Source organism: Oncorhynchus nerka, linkage group LG20 (genome assembly GCF_034236695.1).
Source record: "Oncorhynchus nerka isolate Pitt River linkage group LG20, Oner_Uvic_2.0, whole genome shotgun sequence".
Classification (NCBI taxonomy): Eukaryota; Metazoa; Chordata; class Actinopteri; order Salmoniformes; family Salmonidae; genus Oncorhynchus; species Oncorhynchus nerka.
Window position 1 is genome coordinate 79,537,008 of NC_088415.1, and position 25,059 is coordinate 79,562,066.

The 25,059-nt window shown below is 42.3% G+C and overlaps 4 protein-coding genes and 5 non-coding genes across 16 annotated transcripts in view; 7 read left to right on the forward strand and 2 right to left on the reverse strand.

Moving 5' to 3' along the window:
* Window positions 1–75: 75 nt before the first annotated feature.
* Window positions 76–6,164, reverse strand: mrpl37 (mitochondrial ribosomal protein L37). The gene is made up of 7 exons (XM_029623931.2): window positions 5,672–6,164; window positions 5,304–5,487; window positions 4,989–5,104; window positions 4,495–4,680; window positions 4,214–4,368; window positions 690–893; window positions 76–481 (listed from the first exon to the last, which is right to left on the reverse strand). Exons 1-7 carry the CDS (start codon window positions 6,051–6,053, stop codon window positions 404–406), a joined length of 1,305 nt encoding a protein of 434 aa, XP_029479791.1. The 5' UTR covers window positions 6,054–6,164; the 3' UTR covers window positions 76–403.
* A 3,058-nt stretch (window positions 6,165–9,222) lies between these two features.
* On the reverse strand, window positions 9,223–14,011 carry LOC115103187 (piggyBac transposable element-derived protein 4-like). 3 transcript variants are annotated; one of them, XM_029623932.1, is made up of 5 exons: window positions 13,907–14,011; window positions 13,106–13,202; window positions 12,833–12,967; window positions 12,044–12,526; window positions 9,223–11,830 (listed from the first exon to the last, which is right to left on the reverse strand). In XM_029623932.1, the coding sequence occupies exons 2-5, from the start codon at window positions 13,177–13,179 to the stop codon at window positions 9,838–9,840; spliced, it is 2,685 nt and encodes an 894-aa protein (XP_029479792.1). In that variant the 5' UTR covers window positions 13,180–13,202; window positions 13,907–14,011; the 3' UTR covers window positions 9,223–9,837. The 3 variants fall into 3 exon arrangements, with proteins under 3 accessions (XP_029479792.1, XP_064861899.1, XP_029479793.1); XM_065005827.1 differs by lacking the exon at window positions 13,907–14,011 and adding an exon at window positions 13,726–13,900; XM_029623933.1 differs by lacking the exon at window positions 13,907–14,011 and adding an exon at window positions 13,623–13,900.
* Window positions 14,012–14,042: 31 nt separating this feature from the next.
* On the forward strand, window positions 14,043–23,412 carry LOC115103188 (calreticulin-like). 6 transcript variants are annotated; one of them, XR_010460237.1, is made up of 10 exons: window positions 14,059–14,121; window positions 16,489–16,529; window positions 16,699–17,207; window positions 17,383–17,429; window positions 17,601–17,665; window positions 17,866–17,926; window positions 18,110–18,177; window positions 18,351–18,423; window positions 18,814–19,261; window positions 19,926–19,986. XR_010460237.1 is itself a non-coding variant. In XM_029623937.2 (9 exons), the coding sequence occupies exons 1-9, from the start codon at window positions 19,479–19,481 to the stop codon at window positions 22,635–22,637; spliced, it is 1,254 nt and encodes a 417-aa protein (XP_029479797.1). In that variant the 5' UTR covers window positions 19,277–19,478; the 3' UTR covers window positions 22,638–23,412. The 6 variants fall into 6 exon arrangements, 1 of the variants encoding a protein (XP_029479797.1); XR_010460238.1 differs by having other exon boundaries at window positions 14,064–14,121; window positions 16,493–16,529; XR_010460239.1 differs by lacking the exon at window positions 16,489–16,529 and having other exon boundaries at window positions 14,068–14,121; window positions 19,926–19,985.
* Window positions 14,410–14,489, forward strand: LOC115103410 (small nucleolar RNA SNORD74). The gene has a single exon (XR_003859591.1). It is a non-coding gene; the product is annotated as a small nucleolar RNA SNORD74 (small nucleolar RNA).
* Window positions 17,247–17,317, forward strand: LOC115103419 (small nucleolar RNA SNORD75). Its single transcript, XR_003859599.1, has one exon. It is a non-coding gene; the product is annotated as a small nucleolar RNA SNORD75 (small nucleolar RNA).
* LOC115103413 (small nucleolar RNA snR60/Z15/Z230/Z193/J17) lies at window positions 17,711–17,794 on the forward strand. The gene has a single exon (XR_003859593.1). It is a non-coding gene; the product is annotated as a small nucleolar RNA snR60/Z15/Z230/Z193/J17 (small nucleolar RNA).
* LOC115103412 (small nucleolar RNA snR60/Z15/Z230/Z193/J17) lies at window positions 17,966–18,050 on the forward strand. The gene has a single exon (XR_003859592.1). It is a non-coding gene; the product is annotated as a small nucleolar RNA snR60/Z15/Z230/Z193/J17 (small nucleolar RNA).
* On the forward strand, window positions 18,214–18,286 carry LOC115103409 (small nucleolar RNA SNORD47). Its single transcript, XR_003859590.1, has one exon. It is a non-coding gene; the product is annotated as a small nucleolar RNA SNORD47 (small nucleolar RNA).
* A 93-nt stretch (window positions 23,413–23,505) lies between the features above and the next one.
* LOC115101584 (uncharacterized) overlaps window positions 23,506–25,059 on the forward strand; it is a 32,370-nt gene continuing 30,816 nt past the window's right edge. Inside the window, exon 1 of the mRNA XM_065006086.1 lies at window positions 23,506–24,089. Within this exon, the coding sequence (XP_064862158.1) occupies window positions 24,028–24,089 (62 nt within the window). The 5' untranslated portion in view covers window positions 23,506–24,027. The remainder of the gene's footprint in view (window positions 24,090–25,059) is intronic.

A 25,059-nucleotide genomic window follows, 5' to 3' on the forward strand; every position in this document is an offset into this window, starting at 1 on the left:
ACCCAAACCACATTTTAAGGTGGAAGGGATCATTTCAACAGCACATTTCATTGTATGACATGCAATCCACCTTAATTGTGTGACATCTGTATCCATTTAATCAATTCTGGAAACAAATTAAGCATCTCAAAATAATGAGTTTGTCATAATGACATACATAGCTACATTTCCACATTGCTATTTTGGTCATTTTCTTAAGCAATAAGAGATATGGATCACAATCCTCTTCTACAGAGGATTGTGATCCAAAACTGAGCCTAGGGTAGAGAAACGCAATGAAACTTGACTCTGATGAGCTAGAGTATCTAGGGTGACTTTTCAGATATTACAGTAATGCCAGTAGAAAAAGGAAGGTTATGAATAGTGGAACATTGTTGTTTTGGTGCCATTTAATGTAGCTAGTTCACACAGCTCCATGCAGATAGAGGGACAGGAACTTCTGGAAGGTTTCAGGCTTGTACCCAGATAGACCTGGTGGAATCTGCAGGGGGAAAACAGAAAGAACAAAACCTGGTCATATTGATGTTTGAAATACCATTTGTATAAAATCTAAGCTACTAAGTCAAATGGATTCCCTGTTACTATCCATTTCAGATGTGGGACCCTATAAGGGTGTACAGTGTATTTTATAACTGTTTGATTATATAACTTTTGAAAAGAGACAAAGAAAGAAAGAAAGTATTTCTTACCTGCACCACCCTCTTCTTGATGAGGGGGCGGACCTTGGCGAAGTCGTACAGCAGCTGGTCATTCTCCACCCACACCTGGTTCTTGACCCCCTCGTCAGCCTGCAGGTCTGTGGTGTTGAGCTGGAACACCACATACTGGAACATCCGGCCGTTGGTGGCCACCGACTGGACCACTATGGGCTGCTCCAGCACCCCAGGCTTAGTCTGAAGGGAGGGGGAAGAGAGGTTGAACAACAGTGCTGAGCATTTGGTTTTGGTTCAATTATATTTTAATCTTTTTTTTATGCACTATGCATTATGTGGGATGAATCCTATAACACAGAATAAAACAATTAATACCATTTTCACGATGGTAGTGACTGCCCATTACTGCTTTGAATTGTATTGGTCACATACACATGGTTAGCAGATGTTAATGCAAGTGTATCGAAATACTTGTGCTTCTAGTTCCAACAGTACAGTAATATCTAACAAGTAATCTAACAATTCCCCAAAAACTACCTAATACACACAAATCTAAAGGAGTGATTGAGAATATGTACATATAAATATATGGATGAGCGATGGCCGAGCGGCATAGGCAAGGTGCAATAGATGGTATAAAATACAGTATATTCATATGATATGAGTAACGGAAGATATGTAAGCATTATTAAAGTGGCATTGTTTAAAGTGAATAGTGATCCATTTATTAAAGTGGCCAGTGATTGGGTCTCAATGTAGGCAGCAGCCTCTCTGAATTAGTGATTGCTGTTCAGCAGTCTGATGGCATTGAGATAGAAGCTGTTTTTCAGTCTCTCGGTCCCAGCTTTGATGCACCTGTACTGACCCTGCCTTCTGGGTGGTAGCGGTGTGAACAAGGCAGTAGCTCGGGTGGTTGTTGTCCTTGATGATCTTTTTGGCCTTCCTGTGACATCGGGTGCTGTAGGTGTCATGGAGGGCAGGTAGTTTGCCCCCGGTGATGCATTGTTCAGACTGCACCGCCCTCTGCGGTTGAGGGCGGTGCAGTTGCCGTACCAGGCTGTGATACAGCCCGACAGGATGCTCTCGATTGTGCATCTGTAAAAGTTTGTTGGGGTTTTGGGTGACAAGCTAAATTTATTCAGCCTCCTGAGGTTGAAGGGGTGCTGTTGCATCTTCTTCACCACACTGTCTGTGTGGGTGGACCATTTCAGTTTGTCTGTGATGTGTATGCAGAGGAACTTAAAAACTTTCCACCTTCTCCACTGCTGTCCCTTCGATGTGGATAGGGGGGTGCTCCCTCTGCTGTTTCCTGAAGTCCACGATCATCTCCTTTGTTATGTTGATGTTGAGTGAGAGGTTGTTTTCCTGACACCTCACCTCCTCCCTGTAGGTTGCCTCATCGTTGTTGGTAATCCCACTACTGTTGTGTCGTCTGCAAACTTGATGATTGAGTTGGAGGTGTGCATGGGCACGCAGTCGTGGGTGAACAGGGAGTACAGGAGGGGGCTTAGCATGCACCCTTGTGGGGCCCCAGTGTTAAGGATCAGCGAAGTGGAGATGTTGCTTCCTACCTTCACCACCTGGGGGCAACCCTTCAGAAAGTCCAGGACCCAATATTGCACAGGGCGGGGTTGAGACCCAGGGCCTCCAGCTTGATGATGAGCTTGGAGAGTAGTATGGTGTTGAATGCTGAGCTGTAGTCAATGAACAGCATTCTTACATAGGTCTTGTCCAGATGGGATAGGGCAGTGTGATGGCGATTGCATTGTCTGTGGACCTGTTGGGGCGGTATGCAAACTGAAGTTGGTCTAGGTGATATGATCCTTGACTAGTCTCTCAAATCACTTCATGATGACAGAAGTGAGTGCTACAGGGCGGTAGTCATTCAGTTCAGTTATCTTGCCTTCTTGGGTACAGGAACAATGGTGGCCATCTTGAAGCATGTGGGGACAACAGACTGGGATAGGGAGAGATTGAATATGTCCGTAAACACACCAGCCAGCTGGTCTGCGCTTGCTCTGAGGACGCGGCTAGGGATGCCGTCTGGGCCAGCAGCCTTGCGAGGGTTAACAACTTTAAATGTTTTACTCACGTCGGCCACTGAGGAAAGGGCGCAGTCTTTGTTAGCGAGCTGCGGCGGTGGCACTGTATTATCCTCAATGTAGGCAAATAAAGTGTATAGTTTGTCTGGAAAAGTGACGTCGGTGTCTGTGATGTGGCTGGTTTACTTTTTGTAGTCGTGATTATCATAATTTATTCACATTACTTTAATAAAATATTTCAGTTCTGTATATTTGATGACTTTATTATTTCATTCCAAGTCATCATCTCTATAGAGCTGCTGCCTACTGCGTGCTGTCTGACATATGACTATTTTGTAGTTGTTCATAGTAAATAAGGCATACTTATATGACTCCTGAATACCAACTATTAATCATTTCGATAATATATTTTCAGGTAGAGATACCTCACGGAGCAACAGCTGCTCTCTAGATCACCTCACGATCATGCATTCTTCGGTCTCTTCTGTAGTAAGTGTAAAAGAAACAGACCGGACAAGAAGATGTGCAATGAATTATGGTCATTGTCGCTAAACTGTGAAAAATATTGGCCTGTTGGAAACTCCCTACTACATTGCACAGTTAATCTCTAGAGAAACTGTGCAATGTGCGCATTGAGCTAACAGAAAAAAACAGAATGAAATGGATTTCAAATAACTGAACAGACATCGGTCAACTGGTTGTTAAAACGGAGAAGAAAAATCACATGTAGGTTAATCGCTCAAGACTAGACACGTGACCCACATACACAATCAGTGGCGGGAGAAATCGGTGGAGGATGTGTTCATTGTTGCAGCTTAATTTCAATGAAAGTCACATTTGCAATCATATTGTGTGGAACAATGCATGGGAACTCTGTCAGGGTGGAATAGTCCATTATTATGAACCAGTACGTGGGTGATTAATGGCACTTGTTTCTACTAGTATAAGAAAAACTAAAATTGTATTAATATTGATATGAAATATATGTATGGAAATAAATTATTGATCTTTTATTTTATTTTAATTATTTATTTTTTTTTCATCTGTATGGATTCATAAACTTTTTTTGGGGCCTTTTTTGTCAAAAATGTGGCTGGCCTCATTAACCTGGGCATAGTACCCAGGCAAAAACCCCATCCCTCCCCATTTCCTTCGGAACTTTAAAGATTCGCGCAGATTTTGCTGCTGCTGAACCAACCTGCTAAAGCAAGAGACAATGAGAGCGATGAGCTGAGCAGCCCACGACAGCTGGTCGTTTGTCTCGGGTTGGGGGGCCTCGAGCAGAGCATGGGGGCCTTGCTGATGTGAGGCCTGTCGCAATTGCCTCTTCTGCCAAATTGTAAGTCCGCCACTGTAAGCAACCATCAGTTCATTATGCCAAGCAGAAATCCTGATCAAATCTCTTTCCGATTCAATCACTTTTTATAATTTCTGTTACAAATGTGTAACTATTACCCCTGTGTAATAAAGTATTGGACATTATACCAATTTACGTGTAAGGTTACAAACAGCCTTTACCCCGTGGAGTGTGTGAGCACGAGCCAGGGCGTTCCCGAAGGCAAACATGATCATCTTAGCACGGAGCTGCTCAGGAAGGAGAGTGACAGGGGTGTCTCCTGCCTCCAGGAGGAACAGGGTGTGGGCATGAGGGTAAGGGTAGTCCTCCTTGAAGCCTGAAGGAACAGAGGTTTTATTGTGAGTTCATTCCTGACCTGAATTCAACATTTCCATTGTTCTACATACAAATTGTATGGATCTGTAGCTGTAATGACTGGTTGATTGACAAACAGTAGTATTGCCTGTATGGTTCTGCTCCTCGTAGACCTGGACACTCTGCAGGTCGATGGTGGGAGAGATTGGGTAGAACGTCTCCAGGACATGGTCGGCCGTGCTCTGGACCTCCTCTTTCCCAGCAAGCACTGGGAGTGGGGCCATGCTGTTGAGCAGCAACCCATTCTGCCCTCGCACCTGGAACAAGTCTTCACCTGGAGGACAGGTGGCCAGGAAGAGTTGAGATAAAACAGCTAAGCTTTTAGTCAATGGTGTGTAGTAGTAGCCTATGTACTGTGGCTATCCTGTCTATCTCATAGATATTAAATAATGGGCCCTGGACACGTTACCTACTAGTGGGGCTTAGAGGTTGATTTTGGACTGGGTACAACTTGATGAGGAGATGGGCAATAGTGTTATTTCAGTAACACTAAAATAACAAATACATTCAAAGTCCAGAATAATACTGTATTTACCACTATTGCATAATGCTATTGAATGACGTCAGGGGTCACGGGCCTACCTCTGCTCCATGTGGCAGCCAGACTGTATTTCTCCGCCAGGATCCTCCTGCCAAGCCCAGGATGACTGACCTGCAGGCTCCCACACAGGTGGATCAGGCTCCTCAGCAAAGCCACGCTAGAGAGACAAAGGACAGAAGAGAGATGCCACATGTCAGCACAGAGACAGTGGATTTAATGTTCAGAGACCCAAGCTGGCCCAGCCATGTTTTTTATGATTCTGATGGGAATGAAAACCTGTGACACCAGACAAAGACAATTATGGGTCATGGACTAGTTTGTTTGCGTTCATCTGAGTAGTGGTAGACTAGACTCACCAGAAATTGTCTCTGGACGGTCGTTCCTCTGTGGTGTCCCAGAAGCGAGCATGCCTGATGGCATTCTGAACTCGCTCATCCTGGTTTTCAATCTGATTGGCTTCATTCTCAGCCAATGACAGAACCTGGTCCGGAAGTCCATTTGTCAGCTTGGATTTAGTGAGCCACAGTGCTTGCCTGACACCTGTAACATAGGAATACATATTAAAGAGAATACACACAATTGATTCATTAGATTTATTGATTTCTATATTTTGGCCTCCAATTGACATTTAGTGGCATCTCTTTTGTTGACTGATATCTTCCATTTGTCTAACACAGGATCAGTAATAGGAGCCAAAAGTTTATAGAACTTTAATATAAAATACCTTCAAGTGCGTTTGTCCTTTGGTTAAATATGAAGCAAGACTTCTCTTTATGGAGTGGCATTTCTTCCTCTTTCGGCGCATAATAATGAGAGGGGTCGTTCCAGTCTCGCACCCAGGTAGGGAAAGAGGGCTTTGCCAACCCAGGGACATAGTGCATTCTATCGCCATAGGTAATGCGCTCGAGTCCGGGTATGTCCACCTTGACTCGCGGCTTTTTTCTCGGCGGTACCTTCGCACATAAACTGCAGGTGACATTGAAATATCTATGCCCGTGGACACTGCTCCCTACATGTGTCGAGCTGATTCTTACTTCTTTCCAAAGCGTCGTTTTTGCAAGCAAAGGAGCTGCGGCCTTAAAAAGTTGTGCAGTTTCTTTAAACATGTTGCTAAGTATTATTTATCTTTATAAAGTAATAATTATCTACAGCATCTTCTCGTTACACGTATCACCGTAGGGCGCCGCCATCTTTTTCACCAGCACTGAGGTTCAAAGCAATTGGTAAACGAGCAGTGTGGTATACTACCGCCTCCAGCAGGATGGGAGTGGAACCCACATGCAAAATAGGCCTTGTCCAATTCTACTTTCACAATACTTGGTGGAAGGAAAATGCATTTTGACAGGTGAGAAATAGTGTATTCGTTTATCTGTTCAATCATATCAAATATGTGAATACTTTGATGAGAAGTATGGCCTTTTCATATTTTTGGATGGAAATAGAGAACTTCATTTGATCTAAGTCTAGTGACATTGTACTGTCGGAATTCCAGTCATGATGTCAAACACAATCATGTATGAGTCATGTATGTTCATGTTCTTTAATTGAGATAACAAAAATTAAGGTGATTTTTTATTTAACCTTTAGGTTAAGTTTGTATTATTTCATATAGATGGGCAAGGCTCAACCTAGTTTTTATGCTTTTTACAGACACACAATATCAGGAAATCAGGAAAAAATTGCTGCTTCAGAACCATCTGTAACTTTTCAGACAAAAGTAACACTGACATCACAAAAATATAAACACAACATGCCACAATTTCAATGATTTTACTGAGTTACAGTTCATATAAGGAAATAAGTACATTTAAATAAATAAATTAGGCCCTAATCTATGGATTTCACGACTGAGCAGGCCTACCCACTTGGAAGCAGGGCCTACCCACTGGGGAGCCAGGCCTAGCCAATCAGAATGAATTTTTCCCTACAAAAGGGCTTTATTGCAGACAGAAATACTCCCCAGTTTCATCAGCTGTCCAGGTAGCTGGTCTCTGACGATCCCGCAGTTGAAGAAGCTGAATGTGGAGGTCCTGGGCTGGTGTGGTTACACGTGGTTGTGAGGCCGGTTGGACGTACTGCCAATTCTCTAAAATGACGTTGGAGGTGGCTTATGGTAGAGAAATGAGAGTTCAATTCTCTGGCAACAGCTTGTGGACATGCCTGCAGTCAGCATGTCAATTGCACACTACCTCAAAACTTGAGACATCTCTGGCATTGTGTTGTGTGACAAAACTGCAGACTTTAGAGTGGCCTTTTATTGTCCCCTTACCAGGTGCACCTGTGTAATGATCATGCTGTTTAATCAGCTACTTGATATGCCACAGCTGTCAGGTGGATTGATTATCTTGGCATGGGAAAAATGCTCACTAACATGGATGTAAACAAATTTGTGCACACAATTTGAGAGAAATACGTTTTTTGTGTATATGGAAAATGTGTTGATCTTTTATTTCAGCTAATAAAACACGGGACCAACACTTTACATGTTGTGTTTATATTTTTGTTCAGTATAGTTCCGATTATGACAATGGAATGAATGATGGAATGACATAAATAAGGAGAACCCAATAAGAGTCTTCTTCAGATTGTTCACCTCCATACTGTACATCCCTGTTTTGTGCCAACAAGAGGTGGGAGGCAGAGATGACCAGGAGGGAACAGAAGGCGATGAAGGAGAGACTGAGTGATATAGAGAATTTTAGGGTACAAGGTATGAACACAAAGGCAGACAATAATGAAAGAAAAAGAGGACAGAAAACATGGGGGAACACAAATATGGAGAGTGTGCAGCGGGACAAAAAAAGGGTCCAGAGAAAGTGGGTGCCTGCTGTCCCTGTTCCTGTGCCAAATGGTGGGGCCATCGAGTGCAAGTCCAGGCCAAAACCAGACCTGACACCTGAGTATGGACTCGAGCCTAAGGCTGACCCAGCACCAAGGCACAGGGCTGACAAGGAAAACATAGAGCTGCTTGACATTGAGAATGAAGAGTGTGAGGATGAACAGTTGCCTCACAGGGGCAACAATAAGATTATGTCTTCCTCAAATTTGGAGGAAGCTCAGCATAAGTTTCAGAAGAAGGCTGAGGAGGCCAGGCATAGGGTCCAGACCAGGGCCAGGGAAAGTGATTGGCTGGGGGAACGAAAAAGTAAAAGCGAGAAATGAGAGGAAGATCGCAAGAACATACTGGAGGGAGGAGACTCAAAGTGATCAGTTCTACATTAACGGTGGAATGATTTGCAGCCTTGCCCAGCGAGAGAAACAGAACTGGGCAAAACTGCTCAAGGGTGAGAAAGCAAGATGTAGGCCGGAAAGACGCTGGCAAGAGTGGGAGGAGATAGCCAGGAAGAAGAATACGCTGAAGAGAACCGAGAGAAATGGGCTCTGGTACAAGAAGTTGGAGAACAAACACAGCAGCCAGGGTAGTAATGAGGACAACTCGCTGCCTGAAGAAGCATCTGAAGCTGAAGCTGATGAAAGCTGCAATATGTAACTTTTTGGGCGACCTGTCCAAATTCACATAGAAATGTGAGTTATAAATCTGTCATTCTCATTTAAAGCAAGTCTAAAAAGCAGTAGATCTGTTCTGTGTTATTTCTATGCTTCCACTTACGTTTTGTTTTTGTGTCTTTTTCTTTCGGTTTTGTACACCAGCTTCAAACAGCTGAACATAATTATTGGTTATGGAAAATATATTTCATTGTGGTTTAGATTGTACAATGATTCTCTACACTATACTTGTTTTTTTTGTCAAATAAACTTAAATTAGGTGAACTATTACAATTTTAGCAACCAGGAAATGCCAGAACAATTTCTGAATAGTGCATCTTTAACATACTGGCCCTGCTGCTGCCGAACTAAGCAGGAGGGACTGATACAAATGTCTCTGGTACAGTTATGAAAACAGGAAACAGACTCCAAGGAGGCGAGGAGCAAGAGGGCGATAATCATTTGGATCAATAAAAGAGTCAAAGAAGATGATCTCAGGAGAACTGTGAGAAGTCCAGCTCCAGAATGGTCATGTGAAAGTTCTCTCTAAATAAATATTTGGAAGCCAATCATAATATTTGTGTCCCAACTGAATCAATTATATACTGTTCCTATCAGATTCTGTTAATCGATCAGATACTATTCCCCCCTAATATGGTACATTATTGGAGACATAAGATAATATGTCAAAACAAGACACCTAAAAAAAAAAACATAGTTCAATTAGTTGCGTACATTTCAAAATGTAATTTAATGAAACAATTATATCAAATGGAAAGAATACAGAGGGAATGTTATAGATGTTTTTATTTATTAACCCAAACCCTGGTACCCAAAGCAAGCAAGCTGAGATGTTCCCAAAGTGGCAATTCCAAAGCATAAAGGTGAAAAACAAATTCAGAATGATCTGAAACAATTTCCAAAATGATCAATAAAAAAAACAGTTGCTAATTCTCTAATGGACAGCAAAATGTCTTCCAATGTTTTTTTGTTCAGCAATCCCTGATATGTGATATAGAAATCATTGTTGAGCTTTTGGCAGTTATAGCAAGCCATGTGTTTACCGCACAAATCTATTGGCAACCATAAGCAAACATTTGTGGTGAACACATACATTTGAATAAAAAAAATAGTTTTGTTATCACATACACCGGATAGGTGCAGTGAAATCTGTTGATTTACAGGGGCAGCCATAGTAGTATGGCACCCCTGGGGCAAATTAGGGTACAGTGCCTTGCTCAAAGGCACGTCAACAGATTTTTCACCTTGTCGGATCAGGTATTCAAACCAGCGACCTTTCGGTTACTGGCCCAATGTGTGACAATATATAGGCGCAACAATTCCCTATACATCCCACAAATTCAGAAATCCTGTAGGCCTAACCCCTGGAACGAAAATAAACTGTTAACTTGAATCTTGCTTGTCATTGTCTTTTTTCACATGCCATATTCTGAAGCAGTTCCTATCTGGTATTATGCAGAGTGCCACCTTGCAGGACTCGCACTGCCAAATGGTCTTGTGCTTACACAAATGACACTGCCTCCTTCCCTCAGAAGCTTTATTACACAACGCAACAGTGATGGGATCTTTTGTGGGCACAGGACAGCACAATAAACCAACTTCCACCTCTTCCTCTTCTTCACCCTGCTTTTCATCCTGTTTTTCACCATGCTTTTCACCCTGCATTTCCACTCGCTGTTCGCTCGGTTGTTCCTTCTGCTCCTCATCCCTCACCTCCTGAACATCCCCTTTCAGTGCAATGTCAGCAAGCTGCGAACACAGCTTCTCCCTGAACTGTTTTTGGGCCATGGGCTTTGTGTTCTTAGTCACAGCCATGTCCTTGTGCATGAGCCAGCTGTTCACCACAGCAACATCTACAAAGTGATAGAAGAAGGTCTTGTACCACTTCATTGTTTTCTGGGCCACACTGTAGCATTTGATAAGGGAATCAGACAGGTCCACACCCCCCATATACTTGTTGTAGGACTTGATCGGCGCTGGGGCGGGTACAGGCTCTGTTGTCCAGGTGCCATCCTCTAACCTCTTGCGTCGTTGCACCTGCTCCTTTGCAAAGGCTTTATGGATGGTGGTACACATGATGACTGGTCGTGCGTCCATCCACTTGGTGAAGAGCAGCTCCCCGTCACGAAGCCAGCGGATGGTCCCTCTCTTTGCTCTGGGTGGCATACTGTTCTCTTGAACACCAGCGAGGCCCACACGGTTTTCACGTATGGTTCCGCAAGCTCCTAATTTGTTCTTGTACAGGTCACGGAAGAGAGTTGTGCTGGTGAAATAATTATCAACGTAAATGTGGTACCCAGTGCCCAAATGAGGGATATTCAACAGGTCAATGACAGCGTCATAGCTCTCCCCTTTGCCTGAAGCAGATGGGTTTTTGCTCATAAAGACTTTGAAGTCGCATGTGTAGCCATTTCTTGAATCTGCTAAAACATACAGCTTGAATCCATACCTGTAGGACTTGGATTTAATGTATTGTTTGAGGCTGTGGCGGGCCTTGGAGTGCACCATGCGCTCATCAATGGAAAGGTTCTGGAATGGGTGGTAGAAGGCCCTGCATGCATCCAAAATCTGAACTTTTAGAGGTTTGATTCTCATGAGCCGATCATAGTCTGCAGTCCCCTTCTTCTTGTCGTTTTCCTCATCCTCTGCTGGGTCACTCATGTGCAGTGAATAGGTGATTGCCCGAAATCTTGTCATAGTCATGACTGTACGGCAAAAAGGAATACCATACAACCTGTTCGGGACCCAGTAGTCTGATACAGTGTGCACATTCAGCAGACCCATATAGATTACAATGCTGAGGTAGTTGTACATTTCCTCCACAGATACAGGTTTAAATCCCTGTTCATGTCTTCTCTTGGCATTCTTGTTGGTGTTTGAGCAGAGAGTATCAACAACGTCATTACTGAAGAAGAGCTGGAAGAGCTCTAGAACAGTGTAGTTCTTTGAAGTGTCTAGCTGGGGTCCAGGAGTCCTAGCTGGTTCGAAGGGGAACAGTTTAGGCTCTTGGTCTGGTTCATCCTCAGTCTTCCACCTCCTTACTGACCCAATGATAAGAGGTGTGGCTGCATGAGTGTTCCTTCTGGATTTGGCAGGGCTGGATAACCAGAGGGGAGAGGATGGAGGCCTGGCCTTCTTTTGCCCCTTTTTCTGTGTTCCTTTAGGGCTGGAGATGGTTTTTCTCTTTTTTGAAGCTCTGGTCTCTATGGCTTCTGTCTCAAAGGAAAAGGTGTCTTCATCCTCCTCACTGGACTCTGAAGCCTCAGTGGAGAGAGGGGAGGACCCCCTTACTCTGGGCTGTGAAGAGTCTGTCCCATTGGACGGGGAATCATTCCCGTCTACCGTCTCTGAATGTTCTGTCCAACCGTCTTCATCTCTGGAACGTATCAAATACAAAAAAGGATAAGAGTGAGCAAAATCTGTTAATTGTGACATCCCTAGTACATGCAAATATATAATAGTCAAGGAACAAATTTATATGTGAGAAAATAATAATGATACCATCATTTGAAGGCATAATATCACATGTAGTGGTCAAGAGATGGCATTTTATGAGACAAGTTATAATACTGAAACTGATTCAACTCACTGGTCCAAAAGTTGATCCAACTCCTCTTTGAAATCGGAATCTATTAAAGAGGAAGACGAGGGAAACCTTACTCTGGACTGTAAAGAGACTGTCGCTTTGGGAGGGGAGTCATCCCTCCCTCTAGTCTCTATAACTGCTGTCCTACAGGGAGGAGAATCACTGCCCACTCTAAGCTCTATAACTTCTGTTCCATTGGACAGGGAGTCATCCCTCCCGCTAGCCTCTATAACTGCTGTCCTACAGGGAGGAGAATCACTGCCCACTCTAAGCTCTATAACTTCTGTTCCATTGGACAGGGAGTCTTCCCTCCCTCTAGTCTCTGTAACTGCTGTCCTACAGGGAGGAGAATCACTGCCCACTCTAAGCTCTATAACTTCTGTTCCATTGGACAGGGAGTCTTCCCTCCCTCTAGTCTCTGTAACTGCTGTTCCATTGCAGTCTACAATCTCTGAAGGTTCTGTCCAACAGTCTTTATTTTCCTCTCTGAAAACAAATCAATGAAAAAATGTAGTCAGGGTGAAGCAAAATCAGTTTATTGTGACATCCCTAGCACAAGTGACTAGCCCTTCATCTTCAATAGTCAAGAAATACAATTCTGTGATTTAAAAAAAAATCATATATAATATCACATGCTTACTGTGGATGAGTGGCCCAACACAAACACATAATTCAAGGTGTATGCTGCATTCCATAAGATTTTACAGCTAGCTATATGATATGTATCAGTACTGTAGTCGTCAAGGAATGAATTTTGAGAGAAATCGAAATAGTGAAACTTATTGTACTTACGGGTCTAAAAGTCGATCCATCTCATCTTCGAAATATGATATGTTGCTGTCACATTCATAGTTTTCATCCCAGTCATTCTCTTGTACTTCCCCTCCATCCTCGTCAGTGCTGTTTTCTCGTTGCCTTTTATCCCCCCTGTATGGCATTTTAATCAAATATTCAATCAAGGGTGAGAAGATCATGCCCAATTTGTTGAACAGTGATGAGTGACATGGTAATGATTTTGAAGAGCACTAGACAATATCTATAACGCATTCATTAGCACACACTAACCTCTTGTTGTTGCATCCAAAGAGAGAGTGTCTGGCCTGACTAATTGTGTCCGGCACTTCCTCCTGCTCCATCATTACCCACTGGCTATCTCCACAGCCTGAAACCACATCACATACACACCAGGGGGTAAGTTCAGATCATTGAGTTATCCAGCTAACAATACCATTTCGGTTGGTACTGAAATCGGTTGGCACTGAAACTTTCTCCAACATATATAGATTTGTTATAACTTTAACTAGATTTCTAAGTTCATAAATACAGATGACTTGAAATGGTTGTCTGACAATAGACTACACACTCCTAATATTAGTCTTTTTAGGGATTTAGGAAACAGCAATTCAAAACAAGCTATTGTTTATCTGTGAGCTAGCTGGCTTGGCTATGATTTTCATTTGTGGCCGTGGTTAGGGTTATCAGGTCTGTCAAGCAATGCCCCCACAGTGGGACCCCATGCAGATTTCTAACCAGCTACCCCACCTAGCTAGCTAACACATTTACTGTCTGTTTACTTAGCTACCTGGTTAGTGCTGAGGGCTTGCAACCATGTATTTCGTTTCTCCACGTTTAGGTGGCTAGCTGTGTTTAAGTATAATTATTGCATTACATGGTAGACGCCATACCAGAAGCACCATAAAGGTTATCTGATGGAACGAAACACTAGCGAGTGGAATGGCGGGTGACTAGCTACAAAAAAAATGGTTTAAGTCCATCCCGGGATCTTTGGAACGTCCCAACTCTAACCTTAACTCCTGCCCTTACCCTAACCATAACCCTTGCCTAAACCCTAACGTTAACCCTTACCTTAACGTCAGAGTTGGTACGTCCCAAGGATCCAGAATAGCATTCAACAAAGCATAAACAACAAAGCGCACAACGTCATGTAAATGTGACGCCAATTTTACCCACAAGCCAGCGGGGCCACAGTACAAATACCAACGTCACCCTTTCTGAAATTCTTTTCCGCGCTGAACTCAGCAGTTGAATTGTGGAGGTCCTATTGTGTGCCTCAAAAAAGGGTAACTATTCGATTATGTTTTTACAAGATAGTTTAACTTGAAATCAGGAACTATATACAGGTATCAAATAAAAACGTTAACATTTTGCTTGGTGGCCAGCTTTGGTATTAATATCTGACTTGCGTGTAACGCTATGGTGCATGCGTGGCCTGCCATGTGTGCAAGAATTTGCTAACACTAACTACTATAGCTTGGCTACATCTTTCACACAACAGCCGACTTTCATTTTTACTTTACTTCAGAATCAACACATTCTAAATATATAAGTAAATTGTCTGGAATTTAATCCGTGTCTGATGTGATGAAGAACATGTTGGTAGGGACATCTGAGACCTCTGAGGAAACGCCAACTTTACTGACAAGACATGGATTGGATTTGAATTCTTCATTCCACTAAGACTTTGCCTGTGATATCTAACCGTCCCTCTAAACCAGTGGTCACCAAACTACGGCCCGCGGGCCGGATACGGCCCGTCAGCACATTTGGCCCGGCCCTCTGAACAATACCAGAGACGCTATCAAATTTTTTTCCTATTTGGCCTCCAGAAAAAAAATCCTAGGCCCGGCCCTGTCAAAGAGAGAACGGAATAATGGCGAAAAGGTTAGGTAAGAGAGAAATTGATTCAGAATGCAGGGTATTTAACCTGCAGTGGACAAACAATTTTTTTTTTGTTCAATGCAAAGAAAAGGCTGTTTGTCTCATCTGTCAAGAGACTGTGGCGGTATTCAAAGAATGCAATCTTCGCCGACACTATGAATCCCGTCACAAAGACAAGTACGATAGCTTGCAAGGCCAAATACGAGCAGACAAACTCTCAAAGCTAAAAAGTGGACTACTATCTCAGCAGAATACATTTGTACGCCAAGCTCAGCTGAACCAGGCATCCGTTCGGGCCAGCTTTCGGGTTGCTAAACTGATAGCAAGAAGCGGTAAGCCTTTCACTGACGGAGAGTTTGTTAAGAAATGTATGGATGCTGTCGCGGAGGAGGTGTGTCCCGAGAAGAAAGATGCATTTAATGCCGTAAGTCTGTCGGCGAGTACAATCACCAGAAAGAAATCGGGAGTAATGTATATGCCCAGCTGCAGCAGAAGACGAAAGAATTTGACTTTTTTTCATTAGCACTGGATGAGAGCACGGACGTGCAAGACACAGCGCAACTGCTCATTTTTATTCGTGGAGTTAGCGCAAACTTTGAGATATGCGAGGAGCTGGCAGCCCTCCAAAGTCTCAAAGGGACTACAACGGGAGAGGATATTTTTGACAAAGTGTGCCAAACCATGGAGAAGTTGGACCTGGACTGGTCAAAGCTAGCTAGCATCACGACTGACGGGGCTCCTAGCATGGTGGGCGAAACTCGCGGTCTAATAGGACTCATGAACCGGGAGTTGGAAAAAAGGGGTCTCACCGCCCCGCTACGAGTCCACTGCCTAATTCACCAGCAAGCACTGTGCTGCAAAGTGTTGAAGTGGGATTCTGTAATGAAGGTTGTGGTGTCGTGCATAAACTTCATCAGAGCAAAGGGACTTAAAAACAGGCAGTTCCAAGAATTCCTGTCTGAACTGGAGTCTACGCACGGAGATGTGCTGTACTACACAGAGGTCCGATGGCTGAGCCGGGGCAGAGTTTTGAGGCGTTTTTACGAGCTGCTACCCGAAATTAACGCATTTCTTCATTTAAAAGACAAAACGGTCCCAGAGCTGATCGACCCAGAATGGAAATGGCACCTCGCATTTTTAACAGACGTGACAGAAATACTTAACAGCCTTAACTTGCAGCTACAAGGCGAGGGGAAACTCATTTGCGACATGTATTCACACATAAAAGCATTTGAGGTGAAATTAGCGCTGCTTTTGGAACAAGTGAAAAAGCGCAACTTCGTCCATCTTCCTGCTACCCAAAACCTGTCGACAGAGAACCCAGCGGTCCCGTTCCCAGCTGAAAAGTGCGTGGAAGCACTGGAAATGCTGAAGGCGGAGTTCGGTGTGCGATTCCGTGAACTACATGTTCATGCAAAAGAAATCCGTCTTTTTCAGAACCCCTTTGTTGCCGACATTGATGAAGCCCAGCCTTCATATCAGTTTGAGTTGGCTGAGTTACAGAACTGTGATGTTCTGAAAGACTCATTCAAGCCCAACAGTCTCATTGACTTCTATGCCGCCCTCCCAAACGACACATATCCAAACATCAAAAAACACGCAATGAAAATGTCCACAGTTTTTGGCAGCACGTATATCTGCGAGAAAACCTTTTCTCGCATGAAACTGCTGAAAACCCTGATGAGATCAATATTGACAGATTAACATTTGCATCAGTGCTTGAGACTGGCTGTAACTAGAATGGAACCTGATATTCAACTTCTCACCAGCCAGATGCAGGCCCACAGTTCACACTGATGAACATACATAGGTAAGCTCACTTTTCTGACTTGAATGAGTCATTCTGAGCATAAACAAATATAATCATAATAAAATCTACTGGGATAAAATCCATCTTTACAACCATACTGGTAGTGAAATGCATTGTGCTGTATCACTTAGTTCAGTTTCTCAACCTGCTTCTTTTGTGGTTTTCACAGGGAAGTTGATGAGAGAGAGCTGCAAACAGCGGTGTCTACAAGCCTACTGGAACCTACAAAAGGATTATAAGGAAGGAACACAAGAACTTTAAGAGACTGCTCATATGTGTCAGAGATTCTGCTCTGACAACTGAGCTGAACTTTTATCTGTTAAGATTTTTTTTCTATGAAGAACCCAGGCTTTTTTTTCTATGAAGAACCCAGAGTTATTTAGTTATTTATTTCATTAATAGTGTTATTTGTTTCCTGACTTTTTTTCTGTAAAGAACCTGGAAAGGGTTATTTGGTTATGTGTGGCTTTCTGGAAAACAATACATTTTTTAAGCTCCCCTACGATCGTCACACTTTTTCTGTTACAAACTGACACCGGCCCCCCATCAGAGAAGGGAAAAGTTATGTGGCCCTCACAGGAAAAAGTTTGGGGACCCCTGCTCTAATCTTTCAGATTATGAAGTACAACACGCGTGATCCTGGATGACTAATGTATCTGCCTAATGGTTTACAATCAGGTATGGCACACTGATGATAACTCATTGTAATTAATATTTAGCCTGTGATGAATATTTGAATAAGAGTAGTGGACAGAAATGATTTCTGACACATTTTCAAACTGATGGCTATCTATTAAATTGTGATTGACATTTTATGACCTGACACATTTAATAGTGAATGTTTTTCTTTTAGCGTAACTTCTTGCTGACCCTGAGAAACCAGGAGATTGCTCAATCCTGGTATGTTTTTATGGAAACCCTTAGCTGTTATGGATATTTACTAGCTATGCTGTTGATTAAAGTATCATTGGGAATCTGAGACTATGGAGGATCTTCGATCATGAAATGGTCTGCTGATATCATTTTCTAAAATGCCACCCCTCTGAAACGATCTTGATCAAATTGTTTCAGGTTTGCCTCCAGCGGGAATGCCATGGTCTGAACTTCCAGACATAATGATCAAGGAACCATTGATGGTGAGTCCTGTTTACTTTGGCTGCAAGCATCATTTTCAACCATTGCTGATACAATGATGACAGCATAGTTCAGCAGATTAAACATGACGAACTATCAGCATTGTCTTTCGCTCCTATCTGATGTATCCACTGTTAAATAAGATTGTAGGATTATTTTTGCTCTGATTCCATTTTATGAATCAACTTTATTTGTTCCTCAGGTGGTATGCCTGAAGTTGGGGTCACATGGGTGGAACCTTTAGTGACTCCTAACAGTTGCTGGTAAGTAGTGTTTACTGCAGCTGGAACACTCTACTGTTGCTGATACAAATGATGACAGCATAGTTCAGCAGATTAACCATGAAGAACTATCAGCATTGTCTTTCGCTCCTATCTGATGTATTGGCTATTAGATTAGCTTTTAAATGTGGCTTCCTGCCCATCCTGACAAATTCTCAATTTCAGGTATGGTGAGATGGGAATGTGACTGATCCTGGTTCTCTGTGTAAAAATCGTGACAAGATGAACTAAAAGTAAGCACTTGCACAATGTTGTCTTTACATTTCATCAGCCAGTGGTGAAAAGATTCTGCCATATGATTACACTGCTTATACTCCAACCGGTCCATTTATTTCTGAGGGTTTAATGGTGTGAATATCTGTTTTTAGTGTGCTGCTCCTGAACCCTTTGCTTATTCCCATTCCAGGTTCTAAGGGGGTGTTGGAAGATGAGGTGAATATGCAGTAAATTCCCTCGCCACGTGAGAATCAACTGAGTGGGTATGTTATTTTACACATGCAGAAAGTATTTTTCATTATCTGCCACTGGCTTACTGATTCAGTATCTTACCCTTTACACGAGGGGTATATTTCAGTGTGCTCAATGGGTTGGTCTGCAATCTTCCCTAGAATATTCTTAACTTTAGTCAATATAGTTGTATCAATGTTAGCTGGCTACTGTTAACTTGCTGATCCTGCTTTGTAGTATGCCCCTCTGGTCTGTATGCGTTGTAGTTATATTGTGGGGTTAGCAAATGATGATTCAATTCTTGAACTCTCTCCCTGAGATCTTGATGACAAGAAAGAATACTGATCTCTCCCCAATGATTCCTAGTGTTTCAGCCTACCAGTGACTATTTGGCTCACTTGTGTTTTTTTTCTTCCCTCCAGTGTTTGGTCAGTGGGGGGGGTGAAGGAACTGTCATTTACCACTGACCTACAGTTGTCCTGAAGAAAGCAGTGCATCACCGGCTTGAATTTATCATTTAGCAATTTGTTTGATGTGTTTATTTTTTTTATTAAAAAGCTTCATTAAACTGTACATGTGTTCTAATTTTAGCTTGGCAAATAAAACCAGTAAGTGTAACTTCATTGTCCTGAACCAATAAAGGGATTTGTACATAATCTGTGCCATTTTTTAAAATATTTGCTACAATAACAATTAGCTGTGGGTTTTCTTTCACCTTTATTTAACCAGGTAGGCAAGTTGAGAACAAGTTCTCATTTACAATTGCGACCTGGCCAAGATAAAGCAAAGCAGTTTGACACATAATGACAGAGTTACACATGGAGTAAAACAAACAAGTCTTGACTCGAAGATGGTTCCTCTATCTTAATGGTGGGTGCGGTTTGATGCTACCAATTTGAGGTTCTGGCAAATGTGTTGCTGGTTTCTTGAAAACAGTATGGTACATTAGCTGTACCTCAGCTTCCCTGTCAACCAATGAAAATCGGACATTTGTTCAGTGTGGACTGATTGGCCAGGCGGACAGGGAGTGGGGAAACTGCGTTTAGCAGGGTGGTCAACTATCATTTAAAATTTAGCAAGCCACGTCATGCGAGGGTCGATCCTATTCAGTGCACTGATTGCACTAGCCAGTGCCGAACCATCGCTGTATTTTAAAGAGCAGTTTGAAGATGGTGGTGAGTTCCATTAATTTCGGCTAGGCTGCCGTTATTGCCAGATTCAACTGGAAATTTCCAACTAGCCTAGCTAGTTTACAGCTAACTATTAGTGAGCTAATCTAACCATAATGATGAAACGACAATAGCTAGCTATGCTTCGTTAGATGCAATAATGCATGTTTAGTTTGCTTTTTAGCCACACCGAGTCGCTTACAACAATGATTGCTGGCAAGTTTGCCAGCTAATTAAATGTATCTACCTAGCCAACGGGTGACGCTAGCCTAGTGCTTGAATAAACCTTTAACGTTAGCTAAATTTGTATTAACCTATGCCAGTATTGTGGCCTTTCTAGTATTTGATTCTGTTTTTGCTGTCAGATTCTTGGACTACCCGGTGGGTTGAATCCAGCCATAGGTCTGACTACGGGGAATTTGTCCTGACACCTGGGAAATTCTATGGAGATCCAGAGAAAGACAAAGGTAGCTATCGTGTCATGAACCTGAGGCTTCATGCAGTTTAAAGTCTGCACGCTAAAGATAAACTTGTCCAATATGATTCCTCTGACGTTAAAACCATGTGATAAAATATTTGTATTCAACTTTTAATCCAGAGAAAGTCAGTTAAGAACAAATTCTTATTTTAAAATGACTGCCTACACCTCATCTGGTCAGTCAGTTTCGTGACCCCACCATTGTTCTGAGAATTTCAGAATCAGTCTCTTACACATTTCTGCTTTTCCTCGACTGTGGAGCAGGAGGCAACTCCGAATTTGAAACAGTCTAAAACATATCTTATTCCCCTCAGGTCTCCAGACCAGCCAGGATGCCCGCTTCTACTCTTCTTCTGCTCGATTTGAGCCCTTCAGCAACCAGGGCAAGACCCTGGTGATCCAGTTCACTGTGAAGCACGAGCAGAACATCGACTGTGGGGGAGGCTACATCAAACTATTCCCCGCTGACCTTGACCAGGCAGACATGCATGGAGACTCCAAATACAACATCATGTTTGGTAAAGTCCATTACCAATGAGATAATGATGGTACTAGCAAAATGATTGATAACCACTTAGTTACACTGTACCCTCATTCAACATGTAGATAAATTGTTTAGGTTGTATATTTAATTTGTACAGCTAACCATAATGGTTTTCCCATATCCAGGTCCAGACATCTGTGGCCCAGGCACCAAGAAAGTTCATGTCATTATCAACTACAAGGGCAAGAATCATCTCATCAACAAGGACGTCAGGTGCAAGGTAAAGCATATGTCACAAATGAGCTTTTTTCGACGTGACGTCCACATTGGGTGGATCAAATCAATCTTTTTTTTGTTTTCCAGGATGATGAGTACACTCATCTGTACACTCTGATCCTGAACCCTGACAACACGTACGAGGTGAAGATTGACAACAAGAAAGTGGAGTCTGGAAGTCTGGAGGAGGACTGGGATATTCTGCCTCCTAAGAAGGTCAAGGACCCAGAGGCTGTGAAGCCAGACGACTGGGACGAGAGGGAGAGGGTGGAGGACCCCGAGGATAAGAAACCAGAGGTGGGTAGATAACGGTAGACACCTTTTCTGTCTAGAGACCCATGGCTGTTTCTGCATTCAACAATGCTAACAAGCCACATTATTTTATTGGCAGGGCAATGGCAGAAACTGACTGGCCGACCAGGAATCTAACCAGCTACTCTTGATGCAAAAGCAATCCCTTCTGTCAATCTTTTATGAGTAGAACATCTTTCATGATTTTCACTTTGTTAATGTGGGGTTAATGATTCAATGCTGTCATTTGTCAGGACTGGGATAGGCCAGAGAACATTGCTGACCCTGACGCTAAGAAGCCTGAGGATTGGGACAATGAGATGGACGGTGAATGGGAGCCACCCATGGTCTCCAACCCTGACTATAAGGCAAGCAGTCAGACACATAACTGGGGCTAAGGTATTTCCTGGCCCTATACACATGACAGAACCACATTTTGTTTTTTGATTGAGACATCGAGTATGACAGTAGTTTTCTCTATTGCCACTTCAGTCATATGAACAGCTGTTTAATTGATTTGTTTGCCTTCTCAGGGCGAATGGAAACCCCGCAAGATCGACAACCCTGACTACAAGGGCAAATGGGTGCATCCTGAGATTGACAATCCAGAATACAGCGCAGACTCTGAAATATACAGATTCGACAGCATCGGCGTCATTGGCCTGGACCTGTGGCAGGTACTGTGGAGGACCTTATTCGGTTGTTTCAATACCTTAATTATTGACACATAATGCTAAAGAGTGGAATCTAATTGAAAAGTATTCTGTTTGTGATTATTTAAAAAGGCTATATTTTTCCTTTTTAATTGAAAAGAGAAAATGCATCCCTGAAATAATATTTTTGCCCAGAAGTATTTGGAGTAATTCAGACATGTTCATTGCTGTCACAGGTAAAATCTGGGACCATCTTCGATAACTTCCTGATCACAGACGACGCTACGCTGGCAGAAGAGGTTGGCAATGAGACCTGGGGTCAGACTAAGGTCAGTGGTACTCACCTCTCAGGTTCAAACATTAATACATACCCACTGGGCACAGACGTCAATTCAACGTCTATTCCACATTGGTTCAACGTTATTTCATTAAAATTACGTGGAAACAACGTTGATTCAAACAGTGTGCCCAGTGGGTATTCACACTGGTGTCTCTTGAGTCGCATTCCCCTAACCTCAATTTGTTATCTGACAATTTGTTACAGGATTATTTGTCTGAATAAATTCACTAGTTTGGTTTCAGATCCTTATGAAGACATATTTGCAACGTTGCCTAACAGCACACTACAAACTGTAAAAATGCTAATTCCTGTGGTTTGTTAAAATGGCTGTCTCTGTAACATGTTTTGTAGGATCCAGAGAAAAAGATGAAGGTGTCCCAGGAGGAACAGGAGAGGAAGAAACTAGAGGCGGAAGAGATGGGGAGGAAAGAGCAGACAAAAGACGAGCCTGAAGACGAGGAGGAGGAAGAGTTAGAGGACCGTGAAGAAGAAGAAGAAGAGACTGGAGCAGAGGAAGAAGAGGAGGAAACAGACTCTATAAAGGATGAACTTTAGAGGACTGACTTTCTCATTGGGGTGAATCTTCCATTGAGCCTGGGGAGGGATTATGCATAATTTCGCTTTACCATCCAGTCAGTCAGGCCTCAAAGTAATGTTGAGAGAAGGGGCGGTGAAGAAGTAATTTAGATTTTACTGCAAAATCTGTGACATTTTTTATTTTATGTTTTTTATTTAACTTATTAGATTTTGACTCACTGGTTTACCGCCTTATTAATTAAGGCAGTAAACCAGTGTGTCAAAACTAACCTATTTCTTGTAAGTATGCATTTAATTGTCTGTTGCTTCACAGATGAAGTCTAATTAATTGAAGCTTGTGTGTTTTTGTTTTCTTAATTCACATTGAGTGAATATGTACTCCATGTAAATCCTACTCAACCTTGACATGCATAGCGATAGTTTCCCATTCATTCAATGTCCATTTGCTAACTAAATGCAGTCACATACTGACATACTATTAGGTAGAAGTAGCATCTATAACCTCACCAAGGCCAAATTCATTCACCAACCTCTAATTCCATTGACATTCAGCCATGAACTACTGTAGCCAAGTCAGACGTTTACTCCATTGTGAGTTTTCACTGTTGTATTTTGTCTTGCACAGTAACCTCATACTTCCTAATGTAGCCTATTGCATTTGTTCCCCCTTATTGTTTTTGTAGATATTTGTAACCTTATTTGGGAAATTATGACGATTACACATATTGTTGTGCAAAAATACTGTACAGTAGTAAAAAAAAATAAAAAAAAAAAGAGGGTTGTTTGGATTTTACACGTGTAAAGTGTTCCCTTTGTTACAAATCATCATCATAGCCTATATAATACACTATTTAGGCTACAGGCAATTAGAAGCCAAGCTAATTAAGTAGCACCATATGCTTCCAGACATTTTTCTACAGACCAGAATTAATGACAAACATTGACAGCCTTTCATAAAATCTCCTAAGAAAGTTTTTTTTCCTGTGTTGGGAGTTATTGCCTTGCTATTTATAGGATAATGAGAAAGGCACACAGTTTAATTTATTCTATTGCATCCACTGTCACTCCAAAGTGCATATTTGTATCACCAACATTCAGCGAAAATCAATTATGTTTGTACCGCGCCTCTGAACTCATCCAGTCTCAAGGGTTGACTCCCCCACGTGATGAAACAGCAGCTACTGTACCTCTCAATGATGGAGTCGGAAGAGGCAAGGATAAATGGTCAAATGTAGGAGCAGCGCCAGTTTACTTGAAAACAGAGTCGACCACGGTTATTTCAAGGTAGATAACCGAACTAGCCAAACCTAATCGGATAATCGCTTTAGGATCCCACCTTGTGCACGGGACCGCAGCCTAGATCTAGTCGGGTACCTGGGGATGCGATGGGAGAGCGAGTACCGCAGAGATGATGCGTTTTGTACTGGATTGCTTGCGGACGCCAAGGCAACGGGCACCCTGCAGTGAGAGGTTGGTAACGATAATGGATTAGGAAATGCTTAGTTGACGAACATTTCCTTGTAGGCCTACATCCATTGACCCATCATCCATAATAGAGTGAGTTCGTGTTCATTTCTGACCCATCTATGCAATTTCAGTAATATCATTTTTGAAGGGATGCTTTTTTATGAATGGCCAGTAAGTAAGAGGCAATAAAGCAGCGAGTGTTTCACCTCTTCTCAATGTACAGTAGCTGGTCAATGCATGCAATATTCACGGACGTACACCAGCAATAACATATATTTTAGACAGACAGTTAATTTATGGTTAATTTAAAATTGACTGTAATTAAGGAAATTCTAAAATGGAATTCTTGACCATCACGAAAATATTAATAGGATGCAAATTTATAGTAGGCTAATGAATAGCCTTTTAACTGCACATTGTATTCTTTTTTGTAAACCTGCCATTTATGACGATCTTTTATATAAGCCTACTGTATACTATATTAAAGAAAAGTTGCAGTGTAGAATTTGCATTGGGCCAAATGTTTAAACTCTTTCAAAGAATTGTATTGTATTGAACTGAACAATTGTTGAGAGTCATCAGATGAGCCAATAGTGTTGCATTAACACTGCAGTCCTATTTATATTACAGTCATTCTCAAACAAGGCTATTTTACTACAACACTCTGAGCCCTGAGATGTTCACCTGGTAGTTAGGCTTCAAATTGGAAAGTCACAGCACATAGGCATGGCCCATACTGCAGCTTGGAGAAAACAGTCATTGGCATAGAGAGACAGCGGGGTTAAGTGTAACACAGCACTGTAATATGAACTCTGCAATGACAGATACATTCGGTGTCATGGAAATGGTTAAGGAACAGCATGTCCTTGAGGAATGGCACATTCCCATTATTTCTTATGATTGTTAACCTTTCACGGTGCTAAATCAGGTATGGTAGGAGGAGAATTACAGTGTGAGAAGAGGAGGAAGAGGT

Bases quoted from the DNA above. Each gene is read 5' to 3' on its own strand.
- mrpl37 (XM_029623931.2), bottom strand. From the start codon at position 6,053: ATGTTTAAAGAAACTGCACAACTTTTTAAGGCCGCAGCTCCTTTGCTT. The intron at 5,488-5,671 runs GTATTTTATATT...CCTATGTTACAG, and splicing joins AAGGACAAACGCACTTGAAG to GTGTCAGGCAAGCACTGTGG. The intron at 482-689 runs GTAAGAAATACT...TTCCCCCTGCAG, and splicing joins TCAAGAAGAGGGTGGTGCAG to ATTCCACCAGGTCTATCTGG.
- LOC115103187 (XM_029623932.1), bottom strand. From the start codon at position 13,179: ATGATGGAGCAGGAGGAAGTGCCGGACACAATTAGTCAGGCCAGACAC. The intron at 12,968-13,105 runs GTTAGTGTGTGC...AATGCCATACAG, and splicing joins TTTGGATGCAACAACAAGAG to GGGGGATAAAAGGCAACGAG. The intron at 12,527-12,832 runs GTAAGTACAATA...ATTTGTTTTCAG, and splicing joins ATGGATCGACTTTTAGACCC to AGAGGAAAATAAAGACTGTT.
- LOC115103188 (XM_029623937.2), top strand. From the start codon at position 19,479: ATGCGAGGGTCGATCCTATTCAGTGCACTGATTGCACTAGCCAGTGCC. The intron at 21,096-21,343 runs GTGGGTAGATAA...GTCATTTGTCAG, and splicing joins CCGAGGATAAGAAACCAGAG to GACTGGGATAGGCCAGAGAA. The intron at 21,767-21,978 runs GTACTGTGGAGG...TTGCTGTCACAG, and splicing joins TTGGCCTGGACCTGTGGCAG to GTAAAATCTGGGACCATCTT.